Source organism: Eimeria necatrix, genomic scaffold, assembly GCF_000499385.1.
Source record: "Eimeria necatrix Houghton genomic scaffold, Enh_scaff627, whole genome shotgun sequence".
NCBI classification, from domain to species: domain Eukaryota; phylum Apicomplexa; class Conoidasida; order Eucoccidiorida; family Eimeriidae; genus Eimeria; species Eimeria necatrix.
This window is the reverse complement of record NW_013651711.1, coordinates 1-20240: the sequence shown is the minus strand read 5'-3', so window position 1 is coordinate 20240 and position 20240 is coordinate 1. Positions and strand designations below refer to the sequence as shown.

The 20240-nt window shown below is 50.8% G+C and overlaps 5 protein-coding genes across 5 annotated transcripts in view; all 5 read right to left on the bottom strand.

Moving 5' to 3' along the window:
- The window catches only part of ENH_00067350 (hypothetical protein), a gene marked incomplete at both ends in the record, with an annotated part of 970 nt that extends 449 nt beyond the window's left edge, over positions 1-521 (bottom strand). The window contains one exon of the mRNA XM_013577377.1: positions 62-521. Coding sequence (XP_013432831.1) covers positions 62-521 — 460 coding nt within the window. The remainder of the gene's footprint in view (positions 1-61) is intronic.
- Positions 522-5854: 5333 nt separating this feature from the next.
- Positions 5855-8247, bottom strand: ENH_00067340 (acetyltransferase domain-containing protein, putative; the record flags this gene model as incomplete). The annotated part of the gene is made up of 4 exons (XM_013577376.1): positions 5855-5952; positions 6355-6553; positions 7001-7081; positions 7534-8247. The coding sequence occupies 4 exons, from the start codon at positions 8245-8247 to the stop codon at positions 5855-5857; spliced, it is 1092 nt and encodes a 363-aa protein (XP_013432830.1).
- A 2087-nt stretch (positions 8248-10334) lies between these two features.
- ENH_00067330 (hypothetical protein, conserved) lies at positions 10335-11771 on the bottom strand (the record flags this gene model as incomplete). Its single annotated transcript, XM_013577375.1, has 1 exon — positions 10335-11771. One exon carries the CDS (start codon positions 11769-11771, stop codon positions 10335-10337), a length of 1437 nt encoding a protein of 478 aa, XP_013432829.1.
- A 5616-nt stretch (positions 11772-17387) lies between these two features.
- On the bottom strand, positions 17388-17960 carry ENH_00067320 (Similar to Transposon MAGGYgagandpolgenehomologues, related; the record flags this gene model as incomplete). The annotated part of the gene is made up of 1 exon (XM_013577374.1): positions 17388-17960. One exon carries the CDS (start codon positions 17958-17960, stop codon positions 17388-17390), a length of 573 nt encoding a protein of 190 aa, XP_013432828.1.
- Positions 17961-18745: 785 nt separating this feature from the next.
- Positions 18746-20059, bottom strand: ENH_00067310 (OSJNBa0042D13.18 protein, related; the record flags this gene model as incomplete). Its single annotated transcript, XM_013577373.1, has 1 exon — positions 18746-20059. One exon carries the CDS (start codon positions 20057-20059, stop codon positions 18746-18748), a length of 1314 nt encoding a protein of 437 aa, XP_013432827.1.
- Positions 20060-20240: the final 181 nt, after the last annotated feature.

Sequence of the window (20240 nt, the reverse complement as noted above, 5' to 3'; positions counted from 1 at the left end):
TCCTCCGGCTCGATCCGGCCTCGTTCGTACGTAGGACAGTCCCGAGCATAGTGTCCCACACCGCCACACTTCTTGCATATTTCCCCCGGACGTTTGGTGCGTTCTCCCCTGCTGGGGCAGACACGTGCCGGATGTCCGCGACCCTGACACTCATAGTCGTTCGTGTGGGTTCCCCCCGGTCGATTTCCGATTTCCTGGCGCCGACGGGGTCCATTAGCTTGGATGGCAACCCTAATGGCTCGACTGGCCCTTTCTCGGACTTCCAGCACACTCTGCTTGGGCTCATAGAGGCGTGTTGCGGCTGTCGCCGCTTGTTCCCACGACTGATATTTCACCTGTCCGTTATTGGTTATTAGAAGATGGAGGTCTGTCGGTAGCTCGGTGCAGTAATAGTCCGCGAGTTCGTCAGGGGCAAGACCCAACCCACGCTCCGCTACAGCCGCAAACCGGCCCGTGTATTCCTTCGGGTTACTATTCCACCGTACTTTAGCCAACTCCTTTAGCAATTGACTCTCCGACATTGTTTTGTCGAAGCGCCACAAAAGCCTGCGCTGTACTGTCGCCCAGTCGCTTAGGTCGATAGTTCGTCATAGATACATCCAATACGTTGGAGCCGGGCCCACAAGGTGGTCTATAAGTGCATCCCCCCACTCGCGCGGTTCCAATCCCATCTGGGTGTACCGGTGCTCGATGCGCAGCAGAAAGGCCTGCATAGTGCTGCCGTCTTCTGGTAGCACGGGAAACGTTACGCTCGATCCCCCGGTCATCACCTGTAGGGGCGCCTCCTTATGCGCATGCGGCCGCTTTGCCACGGTGGGCTTCGGGATAGCATGACCATGATGGGCCGGTGTCCAGCTCGGCATTTTGCTTACTGACATTGTAGAAGTCTCCTGGTGAGTGCGGCCGATAACGCGTCCCTTGCGGAGATGCACCCGTTATCGAGCGAAGATATCTAGGTGTGATTCATTGAAACGTAGTATTTCTACTCCCATACGTTTATTTATAGTTTTTTCAAAATATGTTCTCTTGAAAATCCCCCCCACTCGGGGTTCTCGCCTCCTACGCCCTATGGGGAGGAGGCCTGCATCTGAGCCGGTTCTATCGAAGCCCCAATCTCCAGGTACTTTCAGGCACGTCTAGTGTATACACCCTAATTCGCCGACAAACTGGCTTACTTCGATGCTAGTAAGAGGGTCCTGTCTTCGTACCGTGTTATGACCTCTTGTAGGTCACCGGCTAGCTATCTTCTGTAGGTCACCAGCAAGCCCTATTTTGGTGCCTGTGCACTACAATTTCTGGAATGCTAGAAAGTGCAAGCAGAGGGCATATTTATTTTACCCAAGTGCCAATTAGCACAGCAAAGCGAATAAAATTATTGTTTTTGAGTTTATTGTCTTCTTTGCTGGACTCTGGGATGTTTTAAAGATGCTTAGAGACAGTGTCACGTACTGTGCCTGGTGCTTACTTTCTGCGAGCAGTTACAAGCGAGCCATGAACACTCGGCATTACAAGGGCTACCGTGACTTGTGAGCACGAAATCAGAGATAGACCCCTTACATCTTCCTTGGCTTGTTGCCACGACTAGCTTTTATCAAATGTTTGACGGTCCCTATAGAGCGCCTTGGTTAATGCAGGTCATCAGTCAGCAGCAAGAGAGTCCTGCGCCGAATAAAGTGGAAACGCTTCCGAATTCGTTGGGTGGCGCATTCTAATCTTCTCGGGGATAACTTAAGCCAGGTCACTGTATCTGTAAGAGAGCAGTGATTTCGCCATGCAGAACCCGTAGCTTCCAGGGTCCTGTGCAATCTGAGTAATGGCTTTTGCCTCCGGCCTTGTGGCGGAAGGAAACCGACGAACAAAGCCCGCCACTTTTAACTGCAGCTACTCCGTCATCTGGAATTGATTTCGCCATCACTTCTATGGGTGAGAAACAGTTTTCTGAGCAAGAATCTTGGATCTAGCGGCTTGCTGCATTTACGGAGGAACAGGAGACTGCAATACCTCAGCTATTGGAAAAGTTTACGCATTCGTGATATTTGACCACTGTGTCCTAGCAACGCCTTTTCAGCGCGAGCGCGAACTTGACTGTTGAGCGGTGCGCCATTAGCAGACCCTCGAGGCGATGCTTCTTGATCATATCCTGTAGAGACTGGCACGTGCATCACTGAACAAATCGACAGGAGGCCAGAGGCCTTCGCATAGAGGCAATTTTATAATACACTGACGGGGGCCTCCCACGGTGAGATGTAGGTGTTGAAAACCCAGGGACGTGCACTCAGAGTGCAAACAACGAAGATGATACTGGACTGCACTCCTAACAGTAATGTTGGGACATGAAAAAGCTCCAGTTTCTTGTGCATTGCTGCATCAAGGCGCATTCCTGCAAAACTCCCTAGTAAGAGCCGACGTATCGGGGATTTCGCAAGTCATTCGCTGGTTGCACTCCCCATCTGTTTCTCTGGAACCTCTTTTAAACCCAGTTTTTGCCTACCGTTTTCGACGTAGGGCTGCCGTTTTTCAGTTTTTTAGCCTTAGGCGCCTGTCATTCAGCAATGAGCAGTCGGAATACACATCTAGTGGCTCCTGGAACCCTAATGGTCCCGTCGAAGTTTGCTGAGCACCCGTTCATTGCAGATGCTCGTGGTGCATGGTAGCTGCGGTAGGCACCAAACTGCAGCGCCTAGAGAAGAATCACTGGGGTCTGACGGTACGGCCATCATAGTTGAAGTTGTGAACTTTGCTATTCGCCGCCTTTCAGAGGTACTGTGAAACCTGTTTTTGTGAAGTTTGGAGCTGGGGGGGATCACTGCCGCTAGTGCCAATCTTTGGGAAGTCATTCGTGGGTTCGGCGCTTGCTATGCTGGCGGGACCCTAATTGCAGGCTGCTCCGAAAAAAAAACCGCCAAAATCAGTAAATAAAGGCTAGCGTCTTATCCTTTGAAAAAGGACACTTGATATGAGATAATGCAAACGGCGCTTCAGCGCACTCGAGCAGTACAAAGGTCGGGGGTAACCCGACCTTGCTGCGCTGGAGGATATCTTCGACAGCCACAGGTCAGCCTTCACTACAATAATTCGCGTGTCACACCGTTAGGACCAGCTGGCAGGACCACTGTTGACACTGTAATCTGCGATAAACACCCGCACAACCTGTAGTACACTACATAGAGACATATGCAAAAATGCTTGTGGAAGCGCGACGCGAGAGCGCAAATATCTTTGCTGGAAGCTAGCTCGTGTACAACGCGAAGCGGGAAATGCCTTAAGATATGTGAGGTGCTCCTCAACACGTGATTACGCCTATGTTTGCCCTGCCGCGGGAGTTTACATAAGTTGAATGGCTGGCGTTCTAAGGGCTTCCAAACTCGACGTCCAGAAACGCTGAATTGCTAGGCGTATGCCCTTCAATTTGAAGGACGCCCGCAAAGCCTGAGGCACTTCCCGCGACGCAGAGAAGATGCGCAGCTCGCCACAGGCGCTGCTTCTCCGAATTCTTTTGGGGCGCAATCCTAAGAGTGTGGCGAGCCCCAGCAGAAGGAGTCTGGAAGAGTGAGGCACGAACTGTGCAGCACGGCACAACACAAGCAGGCTTTCTGTATGTTACTTGATTCTTCTTCGTTCATTTATCTCGCCACTTTCTAACCATTGCCCAGCATCATAGGAGGGCTGAGCACTACACGGTGAAGTCAAAGGTCTGTTGCACGCTAAGCCCAATGCAAAGAATAAAAGCGCAAGATACGAACCCTCACCGAAGACTTCCTATGGACAGTTAGAGCAGAATTTCGCCGTAATAGAAAACGTTTGGGACTTACCTGGCATTAGTAAATGTACACGAAATCGAACGGAAAAAACGTTGCTTGGAGAGAATCGTTGCAAACTTGCAGCAAAAATCACAGAGTCCTGAATCTTGAGCCTTTTACGCACGAACGTCTCCTGCAAAACTGATACGGATTGTGAAGAGCACGACAGATCCGCCTAGTGGACGCGTCTTTTCATCGTAGGAGTAGTAGAACCGTGCTCCCTTGCCCTCTAAGGATCTCATTTAAAAGACGTACTCCACTATTTTGTCTATTAGAAATCCTTGCGCGTCATTTTCGCCTTTGACAAAGGTAAAGCTCTTTAACCGCTTTCAGGTATATTGGCCCTAATGCTCCCACCAACTAGGCCTTTAAGTTGGTCCGGAAAAGATATACGTGACCTGCGCCATATTTTGTTCTTCTCGCATGCACTTCACCTGTTCACTGGCTGCTGTTTACGCCCGTGCATAGCTGTGAACTTCTCGTTCACTCGTTGCTGTTTGCGCCTGTACATAGCTGTGAGCTTCAAAAATCGCTAGTTGGCAGCAATACAGCTCACACATTTGCAAAAGCTGGTTTAGTTACGCTCGCTCTTCGTGGTGGCGGTGGCAAAGACATAGTAGACTGATTTCTCAAATGACTGTCTCTTCCCTAGAGGCCCACTACAATGAGCCGAGGCTTGCTTTACTGTCTTCCTTTTGTATCCTCTGGGCCTGTCTTGCCTGTAGGTACGATAAACGTTCCATGATCGCAAGAGTGCAGACAAGTAGAATAGACGACTCTACCATTCTTCGAGCTAACGCATGTAAAGACCAGTTTCGCGTTGAATACCGGTGAGTCGCAGTGGCTAGCTGAGCCTATTAGCAACAACTACCTTATCAGCCTTAACGTAAATGTTCACCTGGAGGTCCTTTATCCCGATATTGCAAAGATAGCTGGGAAAGCCAGTGGCGAGACCTATGCGTTGGGAACTACTTCCTTCAGTGAATTCCAACCTTTAGTTTTGCCGTCCTCGCAGGCATGTTACATTTATGCATTAAAATGCGATGATATACTACTAATGAACTTTAAAAAATATGCATCTGCAGCGTTTGTAAGCAGTCTATACGCCACATTGCGAAGGACAGCCCCCCTTGGCTGCAACGATTCCAACCGTTGCGCCGTTGCTGCAGGAGCGTTTTCAGGGGACGACGGGGGCGACACAGATGCACAGGATGATATTGCAGCTATGAACGTGAATGTTTCTGTACAAATGGAAGCACAACCGTTGGCATACGTGTAAAAGCAGAGAATACGCACACGTGCACATGCACATGTGCACGTAGATTGCTCTTTATGCATGTTCACAAATACAAACATACACGTGCATGCACATCAAGAACACAACTGCCCAAATGCACATGAATATTCGACACAGATAACAGAGATGCGTATGGATTGCGCGCATTGCATGATTCGATGCAGCGAATAACCAGGACAAAAGCCTCCCCTCGCGTGCATTGTTCTCGGTGTTGCAGCAGCACGCGAGAAGCCATTAGCATTTGTCATGCAAACCTTTCCTCGGGTGGATACGCTTTTTCCAATCCAAGCAGCTCATGGGGTAGCTCCTGCCACGTGAACCTTCACCCATTCTTCTCATGTGCCTGATGGCCTCGAGGGGACTCCTCCGGGGCGGCGTGTCCACGTACTGCCACGTACTACCAATTCTGGAACGCTCCAGAGCAAATAGCGAGCAAAAGCTGCAGCGGTAACACTCGTCTCCGCCGCAAAAAAAAAGGCAAGGCCTACTCCTAGCTCCAAGAGGCCTTCCTGGTCATGTCCCCCTATGCATGCAGAAACAACAGAAGCTGCTGATGCGCGACCCACAGCCGCAGGCAAACTGCTTCAGCAGTTTCGGCAGTGGTGGGCTGGCAATGATTCCCAGGGAATCTCCCTGGAAATTTCAAGACACAACCGCTGTGAGTTCACGGACTTCACGTAATGTTTGCTCTCCAGTCTCATGATCCGCACTTTACACTGACACATGCACCGCTAGCATCGCAAGTTGAGCAACATAGCTATTCAGACTGCAAATCATCAATAGACGAAGTGTCCGTCTTTGGCTCAACCGTTCGCCCATCGCAATCAAGGGTCATCCTCCACCGAAGAAGGTCGCCTGAACACACACAAGTGGTGAACTGTACATCCAGCCGCGAACACTCGGAGTACAAAATACACTTGGAAATAAAATTTGGCACAGAAAAACAACCAAATTCACACAAATGCAAATGCGTTACAAAACGAGAAGAATACAGTTAAGGACGGAAAGTCAGGCATCAGGGCATGTACAAGTTGGCGACAGCAGATCTGGACCATCTTTTGTGCTCGCAAGGAGCTTGAGCAACCCTTTTAGGAGCGTTCCCTTGACAAAGAGCTTTGCCAGGGTCATGAAAAGCTATGCCAAAAGCCACAGAGCTACGGATAGCGTGGAGAAGGCACCAGCATCACCATAAAAACAAACATACGCGATGCCGTGCAGATGAGTGGTGAGATGAATGAAGATTAACTGGGGGCTCACCTCTCATGAGATTCCTCCTGACGACCTGGACGAGTTCGAACTGTCTATTTCTGAAGAAGCTGGCGCTGCTAGCATTCAAAGAATTTGCAAAGACTTCGATAGAACGACAGCGACAGCTTGCGGCAAAGCCCACCGCCGAAGATAATAGTCGAGAGCCCACACCAGCACCTCGTGACCCCGGAGAAACAACGAGACGCACCTGCAAGACATCGATGCCACACACGTACAGAGCCCCGACTTCTCCATGAAGGGTTTGCATGGTATCAAATGAATCGGAAACAACCTTACGGTATTCCCAGCAATGTTTTCTGTGGGCATTAAATTCTCGATAAACACAAAAGCATTCGTGGCTCACGAGCTCTCATTTGAGCATCAAAAGGCTACATTTAGAAATTCGGGCTGAGCTCGTAGAAGAAGAACCCAATTAGCAAGTAGATACATTTCTAACACAAGGAAAATGAATTCTTTCCCCTCGGACTAAAAAGACTCCAAAGTGAAATTGCATATTCGCTGCTGCCTTTATGCCTCTTCCTGTTCCTATCTGCCGGCCTCACGTATCTGTCTCTCCGGCTGCTGTCCCTCTGGGGATCTGGCTTTCCCTTCGAGTACGTAGTTTCTAGCCTGCCATTCTATTTGAGTTCCTCACCAGCTGCCCCTCTTGCAGATTGGACGGATGAATGATGAACCCGATGCAGCCGACAATTTGAGTGCCAGCCGGATGCTTTTTCTGGAGAGACACGCACGCACACACAAACACACGCACACACACACACACACATTTCTCGAAGTTCCTGTGTGTCCACATGCTGCGAGTGCACAGAAGTTAAGGAAATATGCGTGCGTTCACGCCCTTGGCACGACTATTTACTTCCCCATGAAGGAAACCCCAAAATACTTCCCGTTGTCCTGCATCAGCGGAATACTTTCCCCACCCCAAAATAACGAAATGTCGCAAATGACTGCCTTTCATCCCCTCAGCATCTGGAGACTGTGATAATGGGGAAACTTTCACCAGTCTCAAGCGATTTCCCCGCTGTCACCTTCATCTGTGCCCATCTCTAGGTAAAGACCAGCACACCTACACTGCTTGATACGTCATCACCAGCTACCAGCATAGATACAACTTAATAGGAGCGACTCTGTACGAGCTTGAAATGTGGACTTCCACTTGTTTCTCACCTCAGCTACCCAGAATCTGTTCCGCTCCGCTTGCAAATAGTGACGGTCAAACTCTGCCAAGTCAGGGCACCCTCGTGCCGCATATTGCTCTAATTCCAGCACGACTCGAATTAAGAGCAGCATCAAGAAACAGCAGAGACTGATAAGCATTTTGTCGAGGTGTACAAAGCAACAACAAATGACCAAAAAGCTCCCGAAGTCCTGCGCATGGCGGCATAGCCAGTAAAATACGGCTGGGAGAATCAGAGATCGTAAGTGTGACTTCATCAATGCTCTAACTAAAGGAGCATCACTGGCGCAGGCCTCCCTTAGGGCGACAGTCTCATCTGGTGCCTCCAGACGGGTAGATTGGCAGCTGCTGCTGCGGCGTCGGGGTCGTTGCTTTCCGTCGGAGTCGAGCAGCTGGTGTTCCTGTGCCTCCTTATGTCTCTCTTGCTGCTTCTGACGGCCTTGATGTTGAACTGCAGAGCGCCAGAGCACAGGTTCACTCGCGCAACCAGTGATGCCACGTTTCGCGTTGGCTTGCGTTTCTCCATCGCGCGCAGAACTGCTGTTGCTGCTATTCCCGCTTGCATTGCTGCTGCTGCTACTATTCCCGCTGGCATTGCTGCTGCTGTCGCATTGAACAACGGCCATACCAGCACTCTGGGCAGAGTGAGCCTGGCCTCCCTCCTCGTGCCCAAACACGGGCCCCCCCTCTTCTTTTGTGGGCATCGGACAACTGGATAACCGGAAGAAATATGATCCTTTGTGGGGGTAATATCGGGGCAGGTGGTCCTATCGGGAGGGATGGATCAAAATACGCCCCAATATCCCGCTTCCTTGTTCTCGTTATGGCAAGCTCGCCAATTGGGTCCTGTTGCAATATCGGCATGCCACAGGGGCCCACATCACCACTTGCAGAGGCCTACGTGACGGAAGATTAACACGAAATGCTAATTTTGACGAGAGAGGAGCATGAATGTGATAAAAACCTACGCCCTCCAGGCTGCATATCACATGAGGCTGATATGCTGCGGCCCCTTAGTTTTCGGTGTTTTGCTTTTGTCGGACATGTAGAGGAGGGGCTTCCGGCGACTCAAAATCATTTAGTCTTGGCTACATATGTGTACTTCGGTAAAGCTGCTCATGAAAAACCCGCACGTGCTGTAATTAATCAGCCTCGTTCATTGACTCCGTGGGGGCTGCAGCTGTGGCGATGCGAACGAGAGAACCGCATAAACTTTAATATTCGAGCGAATGCTTAGCCGTTCTATTCCGCCCAATATTTATTACCAAAATATTATGCAAAATATTAAGAAGCTCAACAGTATCTAGGTGGGCACGCCAATGAGAGCGCGAATAAAGAACGCTTGAGAAACCGAAGCATCTTGCAGTGGCAAAACTTCTCGTGGACTGTGAATAGATCCTACCGTCTAAGATTCGGTGTTGAAAATGTGACATACGCTGCGATAGCTGCTCCTCTCGCCTTGCTCCCTGGTGTACTCCAATAGATGCTTCTGAGCACCGTCAGCAATTCTTTAAGGAAGATTCGGTCTAAAGTAAGGCACTGCATCAGAGTCCCGCTAATGTGCCCTATGGAGCGAGGTCACTGCCACCCCCCACCAAGTGAAGAGATCCATATTCACATAGAAGCGTGCTATCCCATTCTCCCCATTAGCGTGCCAACTCCGAACGACATGACTCCACGTCCCGCCTGCTTTTATGTTACTGAGCCTAATCACCGCAGGTAGTAACTACCATCCTCCCTCCAAGTTTTCTTTCCTACGGTCTATCCTTCAATCTATACACCACCCAACCTGTGAACGAATGCCCATCCTGACAAAACAGGCACTCGAGTACTGGGACCCCACAGGTCACTTTGATAACTCATGCGTCCCCAAATAGAGCGACGAGTTTACGCGTAGGCAGTGCAGACCTCGCATCGCGTGTCTGCATTCTTCTACCTGCCCATCTCCTTCACTATACGTCACTATACGATGGTGCCTAGAACATGCCCTGCTATATTTTCATGCCATGCCATCCTTCTCACTATTACTACAGCTGCCGTTAGATCTGTCCGCAAAGCATTCCAACGTGTTTTCAGTGAACCTTCTGTTTATCACACTGCGCAAGCGACGGCATCTATAGTACCGTTATGTCTTGAAAAATGCGAAAATGGCTAAGGATTGCCACTAAACAGTTTTCACAGTGCAGGTATGCTCCCACAATCGCTACTCGTGAGTACATCCACACGTGCAGATGCAAATACGTGAAAATCTCTGTTTGCAGATGAACATGTAGATGAACACGTATGTTGCATGTTGCATGCATATGTGTGATGAATTGATGTGCGCGATGCACCAGCGCCCTTGCACGAATACTCTAACACTCACATGTGCATCTGGCACGTGTACGCAGGTGTATCCGGCCTCCATGACAGCTGCAAACGCATGTGCACTTATGCATGGGAAACGGAAAAGCACAGACGTGTGAAAACTTCACGTCAAGTGCCATGCAGTTGCGCAGGTGCGTGTGACCGGACGGACAAACATGCATACACGCACACATGCTGGGCGCTGGCCTTGACAGGCAGCACCGGCAGACATCTACGTCATCGTGTACTCATGCGAAGCATCAACATCTGTACGGCACTGTTACAGCAGTTGCATCGCAGTGACCGCTGTAAACGTCAGCTTCCATCCGTCAAAGTCCCGTTGGGCCTTACACAGCACCTCGCTACCATCTTCATGATGTCTTATGACCCGGATAACTCCACAGTATGTCTGAGACATTTGCAGCCATTCTCGAATCTGCATTCATCAGGGACGTGATCCTGTAAGGCGACTGAAGGCTGCTTCGTCACCAGTTGTCCGCACAACAAACCACTCAGGCTCGGCCTTGGGCGGCGGGCTGAAAGCAACAATTACTGCAGTCCCAGAGTGCAGTCCAACGGACCACAATGCGGTACGGTGCAGCGATTGCGGCAAACAAGATAGGGGAATCTGCAGCTGTAGCGTTTCCATGCCCATCGCTGTAACACCGACAACCTTGACTTGAGTATACGACGCAAATAGCTGGATATTCTCGGGCTTGGTTGTAAAATGAGCCACATATACGCAATGCCCCAACGGCTGAAAATTCGAATTGGGAGCAAGCGCTGCCGCAAACGCCACGACATCAGCTGGAACTGCCGCCACAGAGGACGTGTACTCCGCGAGCATGTCGGGTTGGAGCCGTATCGCCGCTTCAACAATATATTTGCCCTCTCTTCTGATCAGACCCATCAAATTTGGGTCGCTGGGAAGTAGGACACAGCCCTGAGGAACAGCCACCCTAATCTCGTAACTGATTCGTGTCCCTACGGCCCTCTGGAATAACACTATGGGGGCGCTCAATTTGGAAGTGTAGCGAGGCGAGCTGGTGCCCACTAGGCGCAGCAACTGGGAGTATGCACTACCTGTTATCTGAACACCCCCAGACTTCAAAGTATCACTGAATCCACTCGTCATCTGCGACGCCGAGATTCGCAATATGCACTTCTTAATTGCCTCCTCGTTCGGTTCACTAACAGACTGGACGCCAGAAGGAAAGCGAGGAACTTTATACACGCCATTGGCACTCGAAAGAAATCCAACTGGAACGCTGGTGTCTGTCACCGGTGCTGCACCCGTCACATCTCCCACTTCTGCTGTATGTACAGGCAAGCCTGCTGCAAGCGCATTCTGCGCGCGGCTACCAAATGGGGGCCAGCTTCCACCTGCTAGTCCTGCTGCGCCTCCAGCCGAACCTGCTGCGTTTCCTGCTGTCGCTACTGCCCCTACTGCACTTGCTGTTGGACTGCCGTAAAAGTCCAAAAACGGCGGTTGGTAAAGACTCGGCAACCCTGCTGGTACCGCTGGAGCCTGTGGTTGAGTCGGTGGCACCGCAGGGGTTGCAGTGCCGAGGAACTGAGTGAATGCAGACGCGTATCCTGCCGTCCCAGGTTGCTGCGTTGGGAGCGAAGGGCCTGCAGTCGTTGTGGTTCCTTCCGCTTGTGGGACGAAGCTGTGTTTGCCAAGCAGTTGCTGTGGAAAGGGCGAGGCCCCGCCCTGCAGCGGTGGCTGCGGTGGGGTTGGCTGTACTGGCAACTCTACTGATGCCCCTGTGAGGTCATTGAAAACAGATTCTCCACCATCGGGCTGCTGAACTATGAAGAAAGCAGCGAGAAGAGCGCAGCCCCCGTTGCGGAAAAGACGTCGAGCGCAGAGCCCGCTCATCTTGGCGACTCCTGGATGCGTTCGTGAAAAAGGTGATTCTCAAGTATGATTAAAGAATGACAAGAGAAGCCTTCCGGAATGGAACTATGTTTTTCTAAAGGAAGAGGACGTATTTGCTGTGGGAGGGAGCTCTGGAGACGAACAAGCTGCATGGACACTGCTGTCCACGACGGCGTACGATCGACGAAAAAGCCCCTAACAGCACTTGATCGTGAATACCTTGAGCGCCAGGTATGATTTCTACAATGTAAACAGCTAACTGACAGGAACGGGCGGGATTTGCAATTTGTGAGCTCGCACACTCTTTCTTCCGAGCAGTTGCTGTAGTCTGCGTATGGAGCACACTTGGGAACGGGCGGCTGGCACCGTCCACGGTGAAGTGTGCTTATTGCTGCTTTGACGCCGCTTCTTAGAATCAAGTGCTCTTCGCAATGTATTAATTGTCCATGAAGTGATGCCCTCAGGTAACAAATGTTGGAAAGCTAGGAAAACTTTGGTCAACCTGAGCCTGCTTTGGGTCCCATTACCTCACCAGGAGTCGAGTGGAGCTACATAAATGACAAATGTAAACACAAAGCATCACACGAAGTAGCATCCTCTCCCATATAAAAAGACAAAGCGATTTTATGTTTTGTTTGTGGGAAAAAACTAAGGAAATTAATTACCTATGCCCCAAGCTTCTGCAGTGTGAGATCCCAGTCAGTACCTGAACGATCCAAGTTAGGCTGGCCAGCGGTAGGCAAATTACTTCCGCAGTCTCTCGTTTTTGAATGAATTGTATTATTCGTTGAATAACCATATCATATCTTAGACGAGTTTCTCGTCTGTTCTGTTATGGCCCGCCGAGCAAGCTGTCTGCGACTCCACTACCTTTTAGCCTCCTGGACAATCATTTTGACTGACAGTACACAGATTTTCCGGCTTGCCAAGAAAAACACCTCTAAAGGTAGCCTCTGGAGAAACAGCCTAGTGCCTGTAGCGGCTCGTTAACCACACTCCAACACACGCGCCACTCGCAGGGGAAGTCGGGAGTACGGTTTGGGCGGAAAATAGTCCAACAGCAGCCACCAACGGAGCTCGTGGTCAGCGCATGCCCACAAAAGAGGCCCGCCCCAAATCCAGAAAAATTTGTTTTTGGTATCAGTGCTTCCATGCCTTGATCCTAATATACTTGGAGCGTCCTACTACGCGATACGGTTATGCTAGTGTAAAGCTTTGCTAGACTTACTACTAACATGATCATATCTCTCTACGTTGGCTCCCTAGGCAATTGAAAGCCTACAACGCTTTTTTGGTGGTAAATCAATGCCTTTAATGCTAACAATTTGCGTTGAAATTTGGAATTTTTGTTCACATCAGCAATTTTCGATGGTAGGCCAAGAACTTCGTCTTGTGAGGTTGAGAGAGTAGCCAAAACATGTTAAACCTATTAGAAAGCAACAATAGGCAAAAATAAGCGGGGTAGTGAGGCTGGTAGGCTCCCGCCGCTCTGCTGCAAAGCCACGCAAGCGGCGAGACTGCACTGTGGAGAAACCCTGAACTCGCTGCAGCGACAGGCACAGGGAAAACAGCTGGTTAAGATTTGTTTAGAGCTTTTTGCTTTTCTAAATGTGACGGTTCAGTTTCATTGATGGGGTAGTTGGGTAGTTGAGCAGTTGGGCGTAACACCAGGAAGTAGGTTGCCCACTGGGAAACCTCTGGACGCTACGCCACGCTTGAAGCATTACAGATTTCAGCCATTTCGGAACAAGAGCTTCCTACGATCTCAACAGCCACAGACCACGTTCAGATATGGAGCAAACTGTTGGAGCTTGGGAGTGGCGCGTCTCGTTAAAACGGGGTTTGCTCCTCTGTAGAGGTCCGGCAATATGGGTACCCGAATCATCTAAACCGGAATTACCCAAACGGGAAGCACCGAGTACTATTTGCCAAAGCGAAAAATTTAGATAATTGGGGACTGAAATGAAGGAGCCGCAATCGTTGCGTGGTGCAAGAGATCACACGGTTGTATCTCCAGTTTCACAGGCTGGTGGCGCGGTTGGCAAGTTTGTACAGCTGAGTCATGAAGCAACAGCATTTCAAGAGGGCATGTTTCCGCAACGACTCTCTGGAACAAGAGGACGAAAGCATCATGAGCACCTCAATAGGCCTTCCGGAGGTCTTTTGACATTCTAGAGTGTTGAGTCGGGCCACAGGTTCTGCCCTACTGCAGCGGATGCATCCCGAGAACACAATACACTTGGGCAACTGGCGGTTCGTGAAGCAAATGTTCCACAGTGGGTCCTGTACATTCTTCCCAGCGAAAATGCCAGAAGGGCTGGCCAGAATCGATTAAAGACGCATTGAGCATGTGTAACCATGAGAACAGTTGTGTTGCATGGCTCCTTCTACGCCAAAAACCCCATGAACTCAGGTAAAGCATTGGAAACATTAGAAGCAGTAAAGCAATTAGCTTCAGAGGAGACAACGAAAACAATCTCTGGCACGTGCAGTCTCGACTCAACAAAAAAGGGAAGTACGATGAAGTTCTGCGAGCTTTCAAGGCTGCTAAGAGTGCGAGCAGCAGACGCAACGGCACGAGCATCGAAGGAATAGGATGCTTAATAGGAAGGAAGCCCTAGAGAAGGCATTAGCTTGTTTTGACTGTAAATGGCGGGGACACTAAGCAAGAAAGTGTGTCGCACAATGAAGCAATGGACAAGGATATTTGGAAACAAGTGCAAGATGTGCTGCGAAATCAGATATAGCCACTAGAAGGCCTACGACGAGCCCATGTGAAAGAGAGAGACCTACACCAGGTGAACCTAAGGAGAGCAGTACTTATAATCTAGAGGGCTACGGGCGAACACGTTGGGAGGTAAACACTGGCAAAGTGTTGAGATGCAAACAGATGTGTGCACTAGCTGCAGGGTTCAACACCATGGAAGATTTTCCCAACTGAAGACAACGCCACATGTTAGTTGGATAGCTCTACCGGAGTGCATCGTGTCGCCCTTCGTAGATTCCGGGCGTGTCAAAGGAGAGAAACAGCGCGCTGCCCCTCCCTGTGCAAAGTTTCTAATGAGGGGCTGCAGTTGGCAGAAGCGGGCTAGCACGTGGACACAAGCAGTCTCTTCCGACGCATCAGCAGTCAGATCGCTATCACGTCGCCCTCACGAGCATCAGTTCTAACAATTGTTTGGGCAGAATTTGAGAAAATTCAGTTATCCATTGTACAAAGCTCTTTTTGGCTCAGATTCATAATGGCACAGCTTCGCTGCCATTTAGAGGGTGAATAGGCTCCAAGTATTTTCTCTTGTGGCTCGTGGTGGCAAGATAGCCTGTTCGTGATAGTCCTCCGTACTTCATGGAAGCCATGGAAGCCAGCCCGCATCAGCTACGCACGGTCAAGGAAGGCCGTGAAAGAGGGCTTTCCGTTCTATTGTGAGGATATTTCGATGCGGCATTTTGCCTTTCTTATCAAGGGATCCCCAACTGCCTTTCATGCCAACATCAGCGCGTATCTAGGGGTGCTGGGGCGTTTAACGCTTCCGTGCTTTTACACAGCTTTGTCCTAGGCAGGCAAAGTAGCATTCCGCTAAAGCTTCTCAGTATCTTTTCCAGGTACCAATCCTACACCAATCAGCAAATGCAAGTTTGTGAAGCAACGGCTTAAGTGTTGACTGTACGATTGATGTAGAAGGTGTAAAAGCTGAGACAAGCCAATAGCCATATATGTAAGGCCAGAGATGTCGTAGAACGAGGCTGAAATGGTCTGGCCTCTTGAGTTGGTGTGACACTGCCGCATGTTCTTGGCCGCAAACTTTGTAGAACTAAGAAACACCTCCTCGAGCCCCGTCCTGAATGTCTCTGCAGTTCATGGAGACTACGCAGTGTGAACATGCCTGCAGTGCTTCCTTTTAAGATAATGGGGCATATGCGTCACGGGCTCTGTTGTGCACAGCACCTACTGCTGCGACTACTGTAGTGCGCAGCGCCTACTGCTGCGACTACGCTGCTTCCTGCCCCTCGAACAGGCCTACAAACTACGCCTAGCGTAGGCCCATTTCTCGGACTGTGTAGCTTAATTCCATCGAAATACAATAATTCCTAAGTGTTTCAAAATCTGTCTGTTCGATTCGCCCCACTCTGGGAGCTCGCCTCCTAGGCCCTATGGGGAGGAGGCCCGCACTGGTCCCGGCGCCATCGCCAGCTCCAGTCTCCACACAATTTCCACACATTTCACCTATTCAATAGAACTAATAGACAGTCTTTACTTTCATCCTATTAGGAGGGTGCTGTCCTCCTCCATTGTTGCAAACCCTTGTAAGTCGCTAGCTAGCTATCGTCTCTAGGACACTAGCCAGCCCCATTGTAGTGTCTGTGCACTACAACTTCCCCCCTTGCCGGACTGAAGAGACTTACCCAAAACCCATTATTTTTGCCTTTTCAATCTCTGTGCTCTTCTAAAGCTGACGTCGTGAGCGCAAGCGGTGCGCAGAGCTCCCTCCCACCTGCTCATTGAAGGGTGCCCTTGCTGTAGGAGGTGGAATGTGGCGGAAACATACGTCTACGCCTCGGCAGGACCAATGTTGTTTTGAGCCTGAAGACGTCTTCGTTCGCGGCGGCGCCAAGCGCGAAGCAAAGCCGGGCAGCCTGTAAGGTGGTGCGCTGGCTCCCATGTGGCTTGATCTTCAGGGGTCCCGCGCCACTTCACGAGGTACTGGGCTGCATATCCCGAGCCGCGTTGGTCCATAATATAGTCGACTTTGTATTCCTCTGTGGGAGTGCCTGCTGCATCGTGGATAGGAGGCCAGGCAGCGTCGGCTGCCGAGGGAACCAAAGCGGGAGGGCGGGGGCGGTGAGGAACTGTAGTGCACTGCTCCCGCAGCTGCGACTACGTGCTTTCAGTCCCTTGGGCCAGGTCTATAAACTGCACACTACGCTAGTCCATTCCCTAGAAACTACAGCTATTGCGATTAAGGATACAAAATCATGAGTTTATCAAATCTGTCTGTCTGTTTCGCACCCTCCCGGGAGCTCGCCTCCTAGTCCCGAAGGGAGGGAGGCTTGCCCTGGCGCCGGCGCTGTCTCCAGCCCCAGTCTCCATGCAATTCCACGAATTTACGTGTGCATATAAAATAATAATCAATTTCTCTTACTTTTTGTCTGGTAAGAGGGCCCTGTCTCCCTCCAGTCTTGCGACCCCTCGTAGGTCGCTGGCTAGCTATCCTCTCTAGAGCACTAACCAGCCCCATTGTAGTGTCTGTGCACTACAGGAACTAGCTGCAAAACGTGGAAAACGTTATGGCATTCATAAGTGGGAGGCAGAGCGAGACGGTAAGCGACAGTTCCTATGCGTTCGATGACTTCGAAGGGTCCGCGGTAACGGGGCTCGAACTTAGGGCAGCTGTTGAAAGGCGGTAGGTGCTTGCTGCTGAGCCAGGCCTTGTCTCCCACCGCATACTCCACTGGTCGGCGCTTTGTGTCAGCGTAGTACTTCTGCTGCCATTTCGCCTTCAGGATGTAACTCTGTGCTCTGTCGCAGAGCTGTCAGAAAAGCTTAGTCATCTGAGGAGTGAGCGTAGGAGAAAACGCGCCTATGATATCAAGGTCCGCAGCAGTCAACGGGTTCAATCATGACCTCAAAGGGAGAGAGAGCTCAGTGGATGAATGGCTTGTTGTGTTGTAGGCAAGTTCCAAGGCCGGAAGCAAACGCTCCCACTCGCATTCGTCAGATTTGATATAGGTACGAAGCGTCTGCTCCAGTGTGCGGTTAACCCGTTCAGTTTGGCCGTCGCTTTGGGGATGGAAGGGCGAGGACATGCACCGTTTGATGTTAAAGAGGCGACAGAGTTGTTGCCAGAGATCCGACTGGAAATGGGGGTCGCGTTCCAATATGAGCACCTCTGGAAAACCGTGATAGCGGATAAGGCGGTCTGCGAGAAGCTCCACGGTGTCTGCTGCTGTGAATGACTTCTTTGCAGGCACGAAATGAGCCATCTTGCTGAGGGAGTCGACCATGACAAGGATCGAGTCGTGCGCTGTCGTTGTAAGGGGAAGATCTGTGATAAAGTCGAGGCTCACGTGCGCCCATCGATGAGAAGGGATGAGCAACTGTTGAAGAAGGGCTGCAGGTTTCTGGTTAATAGACTTTGACGCTCGACAGTGGGTACATGACTCAACACAAGCAGTAGTGTAGGCGCGCATTCCTGGCCAGTAGTAGTGCTTGCTGAGAGCCACAAAGGTCTTCTTCTGGCCTCGATGGCCGGCTGTAGTGCACTGCGCCCGCAGCTACGACTACGTGCTTCCAGTCCCTTGGGCCGGGTCTATACACTGCACCCTACGCTAGTCCATTCCCTAGAAACTACAGCTATTGCGATTAAGGATACAAAATCATGAGGTTATCAAATCTGGCTGTCTGTTTCGCACCCTCCTGGGAGCTCGCCTCCTAGTCCCTAAGGGAGGGAGGTTTGCCTGGCGCCGGCGCTGTCTCCAGCCCCAGTCTCCACGCAATTCCACGAATTCACGTGTGCATATAAAATAATAATCAATTTCTCTTACTTTTTTGTCTGGTAAGAGGGCCCTGTCTCCCTCCAGTCTTGCGCCCCCTCGTAGGTCGCTGGCTAGCTATCCTCTCTAGAGCACTAACCAGCCCCATTGTAGTGTCTGTGCACTACACCGGCTGTGACATGGTCATGATGCGAATGCAGAACGTGAGTAAGGAACTCAGGGAATTGTGGGACGCAGATGCGCCACAGTCCATGAACGCGGATGTGCAGGTAAGGCTGCACGTAGGGAAAGATAAATTGGCGATTACAAAACTCGATTTGCAGAGCTTCTCCTGGTTGGTTTGCTGCGGCTTTGTAGGGAACGCGAAAAACAGGACACTTCGAGTAAGCTTGCGGCCAATGACGCACATCAGGAGGGTCAGCTGGTGTCTTCATTGTAGGGGTAGGGTGTTCCACCTCTGGGTTGGGTTCCGGCGGCGAAGGTCAAAGTGCGGACGGCAGGCTGCGTCGTCTGGGTCGTCGCGAACGAATTCCGGCGAGCTCCCTGTACTTGGCAGGCCGACCACGAGAGCGAGGAGCCGCGCGCACTTGTGCTACTGCAGGCATCAGGGGTGTTGGTGGTGTGTCGTGCGAGCAGGTGTTAGGAAAACGGGGACGGCGAGACAAGGCATCAGCCACTTGATTGCGCGCTGCTTGAACATAGGTGATGTGCAAATTCGGGAACTCGGCGAGGAAGTCTAACCAGCGTGCGGTGCGTCCGCGCAGAGGCTTCGATGCTTGGAGGCGTTGGAGATGGGTGAGAGATTGATGATCAGTGTAAGCCGTTACCTTGGAGACACGGAGCAAGTGCGACCACTTGTCCAGGGCCGTGATCAACGCCAAGAGTTCCTGATCGTAGATCGAGTATCTCTGTTGCGTGGGGTTCATGACTTCGCTGAGGAAGCCGATGGGCTTGCCGTCTTGTTGCAGAACTGCTCCGATCGCATAACCAGAGGCGTCCGTGTATAATTCCAAGGGTTTCGTGGTGTCAGGGAATTGTAGTGTAGTGAAGTCGATTAAGCGCTGTTTGAGCTGCCGCACCGCTTGCTTGTGAAGTTCCATCCATTCGAAACTGACGTCTTTACGCGTACGATCAACCAGCGGCCGGGCGACGTCTGCATAGTCCGGTCCCATGAACATGCGACAGTTATTGATGGTACCGAGGAACTGGCGCACTTGCGTTTCGTTCTCCAGCACCTCTGGCCAGAGCCGGATGGCTGCGATTTTATCTTCTGCAGGTTTGATCCCCGCAGCAGAAATGGTATAACCCAAATATGTAATTGTTTGCCTTGCAAACTTGCATTTGCGGAACTTTGGGTAGAACTGGTGTCTAAGAAAAATGCTTAGGAATTGTCGCAGAAGAGAAACGTGCCCAGAGAGATCGGAACTATAGATAAGTATATCATCTAGGTACGCAATAACGCCCTGTTCCAGTAAAGGTTGTAGATAGGCATTAATATTGGCCTGAAACGTAGCGGGAGCACCCTTAAGGCCGAAGGGCATCACTCGGTGCTCGAATAGTCCGAGAACGGACCGGAAAGCCGTCTTCCACCGGTCTTGCTTAGCCATACGTATTTGATGGAATCCTGCTTCAAGATCCAAGGTGGAAAAATACTTGGCGCCTCCCAGCAGCTCCAGAATGGCTTGAATCGGAGGTAGTGGAAAATGAGGGGCTATCGTAAGGGTATTTAGAGCCTGGTAATTGACAACCATACGCATCTTCCGCTCCCCGGAGCCATCATCACGTTTGTCCACCATGATCGTAGGAGAGCAAATAGGCGAATAGGTCGGTCCGATCCAACTATTGTCCAATAATTTAGCTATTTCCTGTTTGTGGAATGTGAGCTGATCTGGGGTCATACGGTATCTTGCAGATTTCGCTGGAAGTTTTCCAGGCACAAGGAGAATATGGTGATCATGAGGACGTTCCGGCGGTAAT